We start from the raw sequence: 11573 nt of genomic DNA, 5'->3' as shown, positions 1-11573 counted from the left end.
TGTCTTGGTTGTTTTAATGAGATATTACTGGACGTTAAAAAACACTAATTTAAAAATATAAAACTATATATATATATATATATATATATATATATATTCAAATATTTTATTGGATTTTGAATTGTAAACACTTCACAACACAATCAACAAGTCCCCAAACAGCAACCCCAACATACAAAACAATAACACAAAAAACATGTGTGAATCAGTTATTTCCCAGTGTCTCTAGCAGGTAATTTATAATATAATTTTTTAAAATAATTTAAAATAGCTGCCAGACCTTGTAAAATGTCTGAGCTGATCCCCTGATTGTGTGTTTCAACTGTGCCATTACATCCTGAATCCAGTGTCTGTGTGTGGGAGGCATATCTGACTTTTTCTGACAATTATATAAACTAAATATATAACTTATGAGGAGAGAAATGTATTTGCATTTTGCATGTTTTCAAGTCATAGACACATTTTTAGAAACTACATATAGAAAACCAATGACAGCATAAAGAATATAAAACAGGGATGTCAAAGTACAGCCAATCATGGCCTGCAGTCAGATTTCATGCAGCCTGAAGCTTCATTTTTATAATATATTATTTATGGCCTGCTAGGAGTGTCAGATACTGTATGGCTGGAAGATTTGACTTTTTTTTTGTTGACATAACAAAGCATTTGAACCTTTAAGGACATAACTGCTGGTGTTATGTACCTGTGGATGTGACACAAGAGAAAGAGAAGCACAAGAATTATATATTTTAATCTTACTTTGTATTACTCACAATAAGTCTCTCTCTCTCTATCCTCAGTACTTGTCTGTTTGAAGGTTGATTGTTTTTCGTGTTTATTGTGTAGGTTATAGATATTTCTGTCTGTTTACTGTGTTTTTTTTGTGTGCCTTTTCTACTATTTCTACTACTTTCTACTAATTCTGCAGTGTATGCTACACGTTCCTCTGCTGTAACAAGTAAATTTCCCCGTGGTGGATCTAGTCTAATCTAGTAAAGTATTTCTGATTCTGGTTTGGTGACATTGCCACTTGTGCGGTGCATTTTGCATGTAACTTTCATCGTTCATTTCTCCATTTAAAAAACATTGTTCTTTATCTTCACACTGTCAAACCTGGCCTCTTTTTTGGACACACCTGATATAAACACATTACATGAAAACAAAACATGCCTGAAAGAAAGATTTTTTAGATTTGTTCACGCCTGATTGGCTTAGATTTTGTGACAATGAAAATAAAATTGTTATAGAACAGTGCACTTTATATGTAACTTTTATTGTTCCTCTCTCCATTTTAAAAAAATGACTCCCGGGCATCTTCACACTGTCAAATCTGGCCTGTGTTTTTTTGGACACACCTGATATAAACACATTATAAAACATGCCTGCAGGACACACAGACAAACAAACACATGCGTCCATCTGTCCTCGAGGTGTCGCTGTGTCTCTCGGTGAGCCTCCAATGAGCGGAGGGAACGTGACGTCACGGCGCAGCGCAGTGAAAAGCGGCGCGCGCTCTCTCTCCTCTCTCACTCGACCTGCAGCGCCGCTCCTCCTCTGCTCCACCGCTACACACGAGGTAAGACCAGCTCCAACGCTTCTTTATTTAATTTACACAGTGAGTTACATGCGTACTTATCTCTCTGTATCTATACACAACTCATATGTTTGCTACTTAATCTGCAATCCTCATTTTTTTTAATAAAAAACAAAAAAACGCGCGTTAAATCTGATTTGACGTTAAATCCGTAAGTTGGCGCTATATCTCATCATATGATGCGCACTGAGCTGCTTTAAGAGGAAACACGCTGCGTGAAAACAGAAACTGTATCTGTTTTTGTGTGTTTTTGTTTTTTTAGCCGTGCTTGTCGGGCGGTGAAACAAAGTGAAGCTCGGTGCCACAAAATGGCGCTGAAAGGGAAAATTGTAGCTAGCTGGCTAATCCGCTAGTCAAACGGTACCACGTTTACGGGCCTGAGGCCTAGACCCGCCGCGCTCAGAAAAGGCGGTAACTCACTTTAAAATGTAATCAAGCTACATGATTTTATTTCTAAGAGTCTTTTATTAAAGCATCAGCAGCGGCACTGCTGAAATAAAAGCGCTTTAAAGACAATAACCCGCGTGTATTTCTCTGCCATAACGGGACCGATGACCTACTTTAGTGCTGCGTGTGCGCTCCGCTGTTTATGAGGAGAGGCAGTTGCGGATTTTTTTAATTTAAACGGTGTTTTGTAAATGTTTTGTGATCTCTCTCTTTCTTAGCTACATTAAAGATGTCGGACGAGGGTAAACTGTTCATCGGAGGACTGAGCTTCGAGACCAGCGAGGAGTCTCTGGCTGCGGCCTTCGGCAAATATGGAACCATCGAAAAAGGTGAATATTTATTTTGTTACTTTTCGACGATTACGCGTTTATTTTATATGCATCTAATCATTGCTTTTAAGGTCCGTGTCTGGATTTTTTTTATTCTGTTCTAAAAAACGTGCTTTCGTTTCCTCCACTAGTGGATGTGATCAGAGACAAAGAGACGGGCAGATCTCGCGGTTTCGGCTTTGTGAAATACGATAATGCAGAGGACGCTAAAGACGCAATGACAGCAATGAACGGCAAGGTAAATGAACTGCATGATTACACACTATTTAAATGTTTATGTGCATTTTGAATTTATTACAAAATGATTAGTTTTATAATAACCTTCATATCTGCATACCTTTTTTGTAGCTCTAATAAAAAAAACATGGCTCACTTGTGTTTGCAATATTGCAATTTTGTGGGTTTTTTTATTTTTTTTGGATCGCTTTGTGACCCTTTTCCCTTCTTGCAGTCTCTAGATGGTCGGGCTATTCGTGTGGATGAAGCAGGAAAGGGTGGACGCTCCAGAGGTGGTTTTTCATCGGGCCAGCGTGGCAGCAGATTCAGTGGAAGCAGGGGGAGAGGTGGGCGAGGTTACTCCAGAGGTGAAAACCGGTTGACTGTAGTGTGACTCTGGCTTGTTCTAATTACTATTAATGTCTCCCATGTTTTTCTCATTTGTCACTATCAAATTATCTTTGGAGGTGGGGGATATAATGGCGACAGGAGCTATGGTGGTGACAGGAACTATGGTGACAGATGTTTCGGGGGTGGAGAGAGGAGCTTTGGTGGTAGCGGCGGATACAGGAGTGGAGGCGGCGGCGGCGGAGGATACTCCTCAAGCGGCTACAGAGACAATAGGTAAGAAACTTAATGAACTGCACATTTGGTTGCACAGATTGTTTCTTAAATGTAATGCAATAACAAATGTTTGTCTGTCTTCCAGGGGTCAGGGTGGATATAGTGACCGCTCTGGAACCTACCGTGATGGATACGACGGCTATGGTAAGCATGAATGATATGCCTTTGCGCTGTGTATGTAGACTCATGTTGGGGCTGTCTTCTCACAATTTTTTTTTTTTTAAATGCCACAAAGTTTAACTGCATCTGGACACAAATTTAAATAAAACCCAGTTTTACAGCTATACCAGCGGTTTAAGAGTAACACTTAAAAGCTCATCTTGTTGGCTAATAGTAATCACACTAGGCATCATCATGCATTGACATCTCACAGCCCCAACATATGAACTCTTTGTATCATGTATGCCCCTCAGTTTTGTACCCGAGCCCAAGTTGATGCCTCTCTGTATACGGCTTCCAAATTTTGCTAGCCACCCCCCAGCCCCGCTCTGATAAAGAGGCTGGCGAACAGTGAAACACTTAAGCCAAATGCTGAATGTTATTCTGATATTGCTCGTATCTAAGCTGATGGAGCCCCTAATGCAAAAAAAAGGAGGGAGGGTTTTTGGACTGTCTGGTGGGTTGAGGGGGATGTTGTGAAAACTCCAGTGTTGGAACTTTCAGTGTCTTTACCTGTGTGCCCACTTCTTATCCTCAGCTGCACACGAGTAAACATCTCCCTGATTCAAGATCATCACTTGGCTGGCTGTATTTCAAAGATGCGCTCCTCAAGAAAAATGTCCACGTGTTATTGCTGACCTTAGTTTTGTAGTTCTGTTGTAGTAGCTCAAGCATCTTAAAAAAAAAAATGTAGCCATGAGTTTTGGTCATTCCTTAACAAACCATGTTACAAATTACAGTTCAAGACTCTTACCTTGCTTGATTGGGCATCTTTATTCCTCAAAGGTCGTTTGTTAACTAAAAGGCATCTGTATAATCTGATAACTTTAAGTCCCGATATGGGGATCAAAACAACGGCTCTCCACAAGGTTTTTCGTTCAACGGCCACTACACTTCGCTGTAGACTTTTTGTCCGGCACGTTTAAAAGTGTTTCTTGATTTTGATTCCTTATTTAGTTTGTTTTTTTTATATTGAAGTATCCGATGGGGCTTGTTTTGTTTTTTCCTTATTTCCCCTGTCGGTCTCTGTGACTGACCTACCTCTTGCCAGGTTTTAAACTGAGTGAGGAAAGAGATCCAATTACTCAAACAGGCTTTTGGGGGATTTATGCTAAATTCCTTTACTACTAAAAAGAAAAAAAAAAACTTAGTTTAGCTGAGGCTCCTGTGTGTTCAATTTCCCAAAAGAGTGAATTCCTTTCAGACTGGTGAACTACACCTCCGAAGTGGCCGGCTGTTCATGAAGTCTGTCCAAGGTATCTTCTGTGCTCTGCTCAACATCTGCATTTTAAATGTGCTGTAAAATGGACTAATCTTGTTTAAGTGATCGAAAAATGTAACTTCGTTTCCCCAAAGTAAAATCTCAACCGGGAACAGTTTTGTACTTTATGTTCTTTGTATGATCAACTTTTTTTTTTCTTTGTCAGTTTGGCTTCATGGAGCCTATTAAACAGACTGTGGAAAATAATCTTGATTCTTTTGCCTTTCAAAACTATCGCATGGGGGAGTTAAATGCTGCGTGAGAACAAAGTCACTTGCTCGAAGTACTGAAATTGCATATGGATTTCTATGGAGGGCAATTATAAATTGGCAGTTGAAGTTATTTCACTTGATTAGATGGAGGGATAAGCTGTAATTGGGTTTGTATATAAAAGTCACTTAATTTGACAAGCTGCCTGTCTCACTTCCAAACTAAAGATGGTTTTTGGCCCAGTGAATCCTATACAGGTCTCAAAACCATCAACTGACAGGCAACTTTTAATGTATTGATGTCAAACCTCTAGTGAGGTTTGACTGATTTTAAGCCCCTAAAAGTGGCACATGGAAATGCTGGGAAAACATCAGCTGGTGTCTGGTCATGTTAATGCTTCATTACGTTCAAGAGGTCAGCTACTTCAAAAACCTACAAGTCCTTGGAGAGTGAAGTGTTGCGCCTACCAACAAGTGCTCATCAGAGATGAAAGCTGCTCTCTTGCCTAGGTCATATGTGGAGAAAATAGGCCAATGCACGTGAGGTAAAAATCTCCTTTTGCTTTGCTCACATCCTTCAAACTCAGTTCTCATTGTTTCCATGAATACCTTCAAGTTAGACTTTTTTTTTTTTTTTAGTCCCTGCTTCAGATGTCGCCTGCAACATGCCATGGCCCTTTTCCCCGATTCTGATTCATAAAAGTCCATTGAGAAAATGTTTCTATGAAGCGCCTCTGGATTGTAGTGTTCCACCTCCTGAGTCCACACAGAAAAAGCGTTGGCCTCTTAAGTCGTGGGTAGTCTTGTGCTCAGTCCACTTCTGTTCACTGCACTAGTCCTCAAATTTGCTCCAGTAATGTCCCACAGCAGTCCTAATTGACGCACAAGGTGTCTAGACTGTATTCAGTTTTTCTTTGTACCCTTACACATGAATAGGTGGTGAGTTTTCAGACTCATGAATAGGGTTGCATGCCTTTTGTGATTTGTCTTGTGTCAAATGTTGGTTGCCAGGCTTAATCCATTTCTTAATCCTTTTCTTTAGATTAAACGGACTGTCAGAGGGCTCACTGGATCACCTCACAGCTGAAGTGTGCGGCTTAAGACGGCAGCGATTGATGCAGTTGTCAGGTGAACGCTTGATTTATCACTGAGACAATTGGTTGTCGTGTGGTTATTTGGTGTTGCCAAACTAACCTGCTCGTCTCTTGCTGCCCCTTTTCTCAGGTCCTGCAGCAGCGGTGTAGCTGTAAGCAGTGGCCACATGGAGGAACCTCCCAGGATCCTGCCACCTAGATGTTTGAATATCAAACGCTGTCTAGCCTAAGACTTTTGAAATGTAAGAGCTGCTATTCAAAGTCCTTGATATTCAATGTAAGAAATGGGAGCGTGATGACAGCTGTACAGCATAGTGACTGAACACTTGACTTTAAATTCAGATGATGGTGAATTTACCTTTTCAAGCTGTGGGCCTAACTAAGATGTACTGTTATGTACTGACCACTATAAGGCTTATCGAATTAACATGGCACTTAAGCACTTTTTTTTAAATTGAATTTTGTATTGCAAATACAAAAATAAAACTGGGACCATGAACTGATCTTTGTGTTTTCTTATAGTTGCCTAAATATTTTACTCGTGTTAAATATTAAATCAAGTTGAAGTACATTTCAGACTTTCAGATTATTTTGTAGGTGTTGACGACACAATTCAGGTTTACAGGCAACACATTACATTGTATCATTGAACCCATGTCAACCTTCAAATGACAAACCTGAAACTAGGATGCTTTTTGGTTTAACATGAGGTCAAGATAATGTAGATCAAACAGGTCCAGCTTAGATATAGTATGTGCTGCACATAGCCTTTTAAAGAGCCAGGTCTCAAAACACTGAGTCAACGGTGGGGATGTGAATACTGGGCAATATTCCTGTGCAGTCTTATTCATATTGGTCCTTGAGGGGAAAAGCTGGTAAAAGGTTTGATCTACTTTATTTGGGAGTAGTTTAATAATACACCCTGTAACTTGTCACAGGCTTTAGATGAGTAAAGACCATAACTCCCTCAGTACAATATTTTCTCTTAAATATATACAATATTTGCCTCTTAAATGAAGTGAGACAGAAGTATTCTAAAATATCTTTTGTAAAAGTACTTCAGACGCATACTCTGTGTAAATTATATTAATCCAAATTGAAAAAAACAACAGGTAAACCAGGATGAGGTACAGAAAAAAAAAGATACTTTAATATTGAACATTTACAAGCTGAATTGAGCGTTGGGCTCAGGTCCACACGGTACCGGGCTGTGGAAGGTTGGTGAAACTCAGGATGCCGTTTGTCCCGGTGAAGTTTACACGTACGACAAGAAGCCGAAGCGCTTGTGCAAAAGCTCCTCACGGGGTCGGAGGTTAAACAGCTCCTCTGAAAGAGGGACGACCCAGCGGTCTGTGTGGAAGACGCTCTCACCAACCTGCAGGAGAAGAGACAATTTGAATCAATGCAGAGATGTTCACTAGTATGAATGGGATATGATTTTTACCCCCTCAAAAATGCTTGGAAGTGAAGATTACATGCCTTAGTATGTAACAATTGTTTCATTTTAAATGGCCATTCATGGAGAATCAAAACTCAGTATATGGATGCTCAAGAAGGGTTACCTAACAAAGACTTACCAAAGTGGACCTCATCAGAGTTTCGTTCATTATTTTGGATATGATGTGTTCTTTAAAATTAAAGCCTAATACCACTGTGAGCTTGATGAATATGACACCGTATTAAAAAGTAAAAGAGCTATGTTTAACCGGGCTTAATAAAACAACTCAATAAATTTACAGCAGCAGGAGGCTGAAATCAGTATTCAATCACAGCAAACACATGATAATAATAATGTTGCAGTATAGTCCAAACACATTTCTTTTATTTACCTTCCAGCCTGGAACGTCCTTCATGAGGATCGCCTCCTCCTCTAGATTTTCCTTCAGCATCCGTAAGGCCCTGTTCAGAGGGAAGTTCAGCTGTTACATAAAGAGCTATCCCGAGAGAGTAACCATCAGATTTAAAAAACTGAACGTGACCCCGATAAGGACAAGCGGTTCCAGAAAATGTGTGTGTATTTGTCTGTGTCACCTTCTGTCTTGCTCTGCCTGCAGCAGGGGCATCAGGGCTACCCTGGCTTCCATCTCTTCAATCTGTAAGCGTCTGCGATACACACACACATCAGCAGTCTGATCGTGAAGTATTACACATGGTTGGACTGTCACCGACATTTACACTCAGAGCAAAGTTTGAAGAATGATCATACCTCCTTTCTCTGTTCCACTTGAAGAGCCTCCAGTAACCGAACACCATGATGCCGACGCCTATGCCGAACATGCTATATCCTGTTGATACAAGAACAAATGAGCGACGGTTTAAGGAAACGGGAATCTGTCTGACCGCAGATGACTTAGTGTTTTGAGTGACGTGCAAACTACACGATTAGCTGACTTTCACCTTAAAACTGAAACATATTCAGACCTCATTATTGATATAACCTTTGTGTGTTTGTTGAAATAAGCACCAAAGTTAATAAAAGAGAATGAAAAATGTTTTTTTTAAAATTTGTTACTGATGTAACAGATAAGCGAGTTTTCAGTAACTCTTAAGATAATTCATGGCTGCGTAGCTTTGTCTTTAAGAACTGTGGCATACAGGAACTATACAGACACTTCAAACTGATCGAACCGGTTTAACCTTTAGTAGATATGCATGTTATACTTCATTTGATAATACACCCCCCATCATAAAATGAGTTCATTAACATAGCCTGCTGGACCAGTTTAAGTGCAACGACGTACAGTATGCAGAAATTCACGTGGTGACTCAGGCGTCTTTAAGGAACTGACGTGTAACTCAACACTTTGACATTTCTCGGTATATGAATGCCGTTTGTTCACCGTCTGTTTCACATGTCAACCTGCCCAGCAAATACCTGCAACAGTTTAGACCTACAGATGTGGTCACACATTAAAGTCACCACATACAGTTAAAGGAATCGTTTTTTAGATCAGTATCACCGCTCAAGCATTATCTGTACGTCTACGCTCTCTTAACAGCGCAACTCTCTTTCTTAACGTTTCTCTATCAAGGTCGAGCCTGGTCTCAGGTGCACAGAAACGTGCTGGGAGGTTTGAGTGATTTTGGTTTTCCCACACGAGTCACGCCAGATCACAGTAAACCTAACCTCCACCTGTCAGGCTCACGATATTTCTGAGGGCAGTAGTATGACAAGCCTCATCCACAAATGTTTTTGTGAAAAATAATAAACAATTAAACCCCATTTGGTTCAGAAATGTTTGCAAAGGTTAACACAAAATAACAAGGCCACCATGACACAGCTATTTTTTAAAATTCATTTGCCATAATGGCTGAAAGTCATTTTTGATCATTAAGAATCAACACGTTTTTGATTTTTAACATAATTAACACACCAGTACTGATCTTTGCCTCCATCTGGTGGTTAAGCTGTCTCTGGACCTTCACTCTGCTCTGTTTGGTTTTGTATTGAGGGATATTGAAGTAAACTGATGACTAAAAATTTGAGAGAGCGCAAAACAAATAGCAAGTCAACCGAGGACATATTAATGAATGTAACAGATTGTTTCGGCAAGCAATGTAGACTCTCACGGTTGAGATGATTAACCATCTGCTTCCTCTAGTGCACACTTTCCACTTGTTTCCTACAAATTCAAACCGAGGCGTCACCTGTTCAATACAACACACAGGAGCAAGATATTCATACACTTTGAAACAGACGTGACCCTGATGTCCAGACATGGACGTGTCCTCTTGCTTGAGGAAAATTGGAAAGCAGACTTGGAAAAGATGTGACTGCTGTTAAAATTTTGACTCAGCTCTTACAAACTGGTTATATACTGACAAAGTAGCACTCATCATCAATATATACGTCTGTACCGGAGGCATCTTTTTGTTGGCGGTATACTACATGAGCGTGAGCATTTAAAACATGAGATTCTCTAATGCTGGGTTAAGTGTAGTTGCACAATTCCTGCTTTCGTGATCATATAATCTGTTGTGACAAATCTCAATCTACTGTGTGCACTCTGAATCATTGAGTAGCGTTCAAATCTGTTTCAGTCTCTCTCAAAAGCTTTTTGTCATCACTGCACTTCCATAGCTGAGGCAGCGTGCATCAACAGAAAAGTAAATAATAGTTTGTTCAGATCTTTGGCACCCTCACATACTCTGATAGATTTAGAGTAAATGCAACAACACTTGCAGGTAAATAAATGAGCTGTCTGTGCTCAACTGAAGAAGCTGTTGTTTAGATCTCTGCTGTAATTGCATATTTTGATGAGTTTTATTTTATTTAGTCTGGTTACAGGTTCATATACATTTCCATTAGAGTTTAACTTATTGAATAAATCAGTGGCTGAACTTGTTGTAGCCGGTGCTAACATGCATTAGCTCACAGCCTGCAGGTGTTGCACCGTATAAACTAAGAAGTCTGTGATTAACTAAAGTAGCTGGAATAATCTGTAAACAATCTAACAGACACAACATAACAACATGTTTGAACTTGCAAAGTGTTAGCCGGTTAGCAAGTAGCTCTCATCGCTGTCATCAGTAACTCACATAAATCAGCTTCAGCCTTTAAACATGTTCATGTGACACTGTTCAAACACACATGTGTTGTTCCTCTGTGTGAGGTTACGAGCTTTAGATGAATTAAAATCACGTTAGGAGACTCTCTGACCCGTTAGCATTAGCCACTCAGTCAGTGAGCGGCTAAAGTCACGTAGTCACGCTCTCGCGCGTGCAGCTGTGTTTGTGAGTGTGTGACGGAAGAAGTACCGGACAGTCCTCGTTTCGGTAGATTTCTCTTATAGTCAAACGAAGCGTATCCTCCCGGAGGAGGCATGTCCTGCTTCACCTTGGACCCCGCCATCTTCCCCCGGCCTGCTGCTGCGAAACACGCCGGTGACGTCACTGTAGACGGGCACGGGGCTTCCTCGCTCGTGCCGACAAGCGTCTGTGTGGCGCTCGAGCGCCCCCACCCGGCCGGAAGACGACCTGCGATTTATTTACCTGTGTCAAACTTATTACTTATTATTCTGAAGAGCTACACCAGCTGCTCTGACACAGTCATTCATATATATATTCATATAGTCATTCTATCTATCTATCTATCTATCTATCTATCTATCTATCTACTTTACCTGGTCAGCCATTATCAATCCACTTTAAGATAAGATAGACTTTAAACATCCATGATTAAATTCACTACCTTCCAATATAGAGTATACAGATATGCATTTGTATCTGTCTATATGTATGTAACATACAGGTACAATTAAAGTGAAATGTATTCCCTTGATCTTCTACAATTTGTTCAGTTAAATTATTTAAAGATACGAAGAATAAATGTAATAAATAATAGTTATGCTGTAAGTAATGGGAGTAAATTAGTTAAAAAACAACAACAACTTCCTTTTGGGGCAGTCTCAGTGTTCTCATAGGATCCTGGTGACCTGAGGGTAGAAGGTCTCCCTGAGCCTCTCTGTTTGCTGACCTGGTTTATCTGGAACAACAGCGAGAAAAGCCTGTTATATGTGTGGCTGGGATCCTTAATGATTCACCTAGCCTTATTTTTGCAGTGTCTGCTATAGATGTGTTTTAGGCAGGGTAGAGCACCACCTATTGTACATTCAGCTTAATGAACCACTCCTTGCCTTG

General features: G+C 40.2%; 2 protein-coding genes across 4 annotated transcripts; one reads left to right on the top strand and one right to left on the bottom strand.

The window, feature by feature from the left end:
- Window positions 1-1448: 1448 nt before the first annotated feature.
- cirbpa (cold inducible RNA binding protein a) lies at window positions 1449-6436 on the top strand. Of its 3 annotated transcripts, XR_002042133.2 has the most exons (8): window positions 1449-1576; window positions 2260-2370; window positions 2502-2608; window positions 2822-2954; window positions 3054-3210; window positions 3296-3354; window positions 5882-5967; window positions 6064-6436. XR_002042133.2 is itself a non-coding variant. In XM_010738317.3 (7 exons), exons 2-7 carry the CDS (start codon window positions 2271-2273, stop codon window positions 3919-3921), a joined length of 549 nt encoding a protein of 182 aa, XP_010736619.1. In that variant the 5' UTR covers window positions 1450-1576; window positions 2260-2270; the 3' UTR covers window positions 3922-4837. The 3 variants fall into 3 exon arrangements, 2 of the variants coding, with proteins under 2 accessions (XP_010736619.1, XP_010736618.1); XM_010738317.3 differs by lacking the exons at window positions 5882-5967; window positions 6064-6436 and adding an exon at window positions 3908-4837 and having other exon boundaries at window positions 1450-1576; window positions 2822-2933; XM_010738316.3 differs by lacking the exons at window positions 5882-5967; window positions 6064-6436 and adding an exon at window positions 3908-4837 and having other exon boundaries at window positions 1450-1576.
- A 620-nt stretch (window positions 6437-7056) lies between these two features.
- Window positions 7057-10859, bottom strand: ndufa13 (NADH:ubiquinone oxidoreductase subunit A13). The gene is made up of 5 exons (XM_010738315.3): window positions 10692-10859; window positions 8140-8218; window positions 7965-8036; window positions 7763-7832; window positions 7057-7308 (listed from the first exon to the last, which is right to left on the bottom strand). The coding sequence occupies exons 1-5, from the start codon at window positions 10783-10785 to the stop codon at window positions 7189-7191; spliced, it is 435 nt and encodes a 144-aa protein (XP_010736617.2). The 5' UTR covers window positions 10786-10859; the 3' UTR covers window positions 7057-7188.
- Window positions 10860-11573: the final 714 nt, after the last annotated feature.

Source organism: Larimichthys crocea, chromosome XII, assembly GCF_000972845.2.
Source record: "Larimichthys crocea isolate SSNF chromosome XII, L_crocea_2.0, whole genome shotgun sequence".
NCBI lineage: Eukaryota > Metazoa > Chordata > Actinopteri > Sciaenidae > Larimichthys > Larimichthys crocea.
This window is presented reverse-complemented; position numbering and strand designations above follow the sequence as displayed.

Bases quoted from the DNA above. Each gene is read 5' to 3' on its own strand.
- ndufa13 (XM_010738315.3), bottom strand. From the start codon at position 10,785: ATGGCGGGGTCCAAGGTGAAGCAGGACATGCCTCCTCCGGGAGGATAC. The intron at 8,219-10,691 runs GTACTTCTTCCG...TTGTATCAACAG, and splicing joins ACCGAAACGAGGACTGTCCG to GATATAGCATGTTCGGCATA. The intron at 8,037-8,139 runs GTATGATCATTC...TGTGTATCGCAG, and splicing joins AAGTGGAACAGAGAAAGGAG to ACGCTTACAGATTGAAGAGA.
- cirbpa (XM_010738316.3), top strand. From the start codon at position 2,271: ATGTCGGACGAGGGTAAACTGTTCATCGGAGGACTGAGCTTCGAGACC. The intron at 2,609-2,821 runs GTAAATGAACTG...CCCTTCTTGCAG, and splicing joins TGACAGCAATGAACGGCAAG to TCTCTAGATGGTCGGGCTAT. The intron at 2,955-3,053 runs GTGAAAACCGGT...TTATCTTTGGAG, and splicing joins TGGGCGAGGTTACTCCAGAG to GTGGGGGATATAATGGCGAC.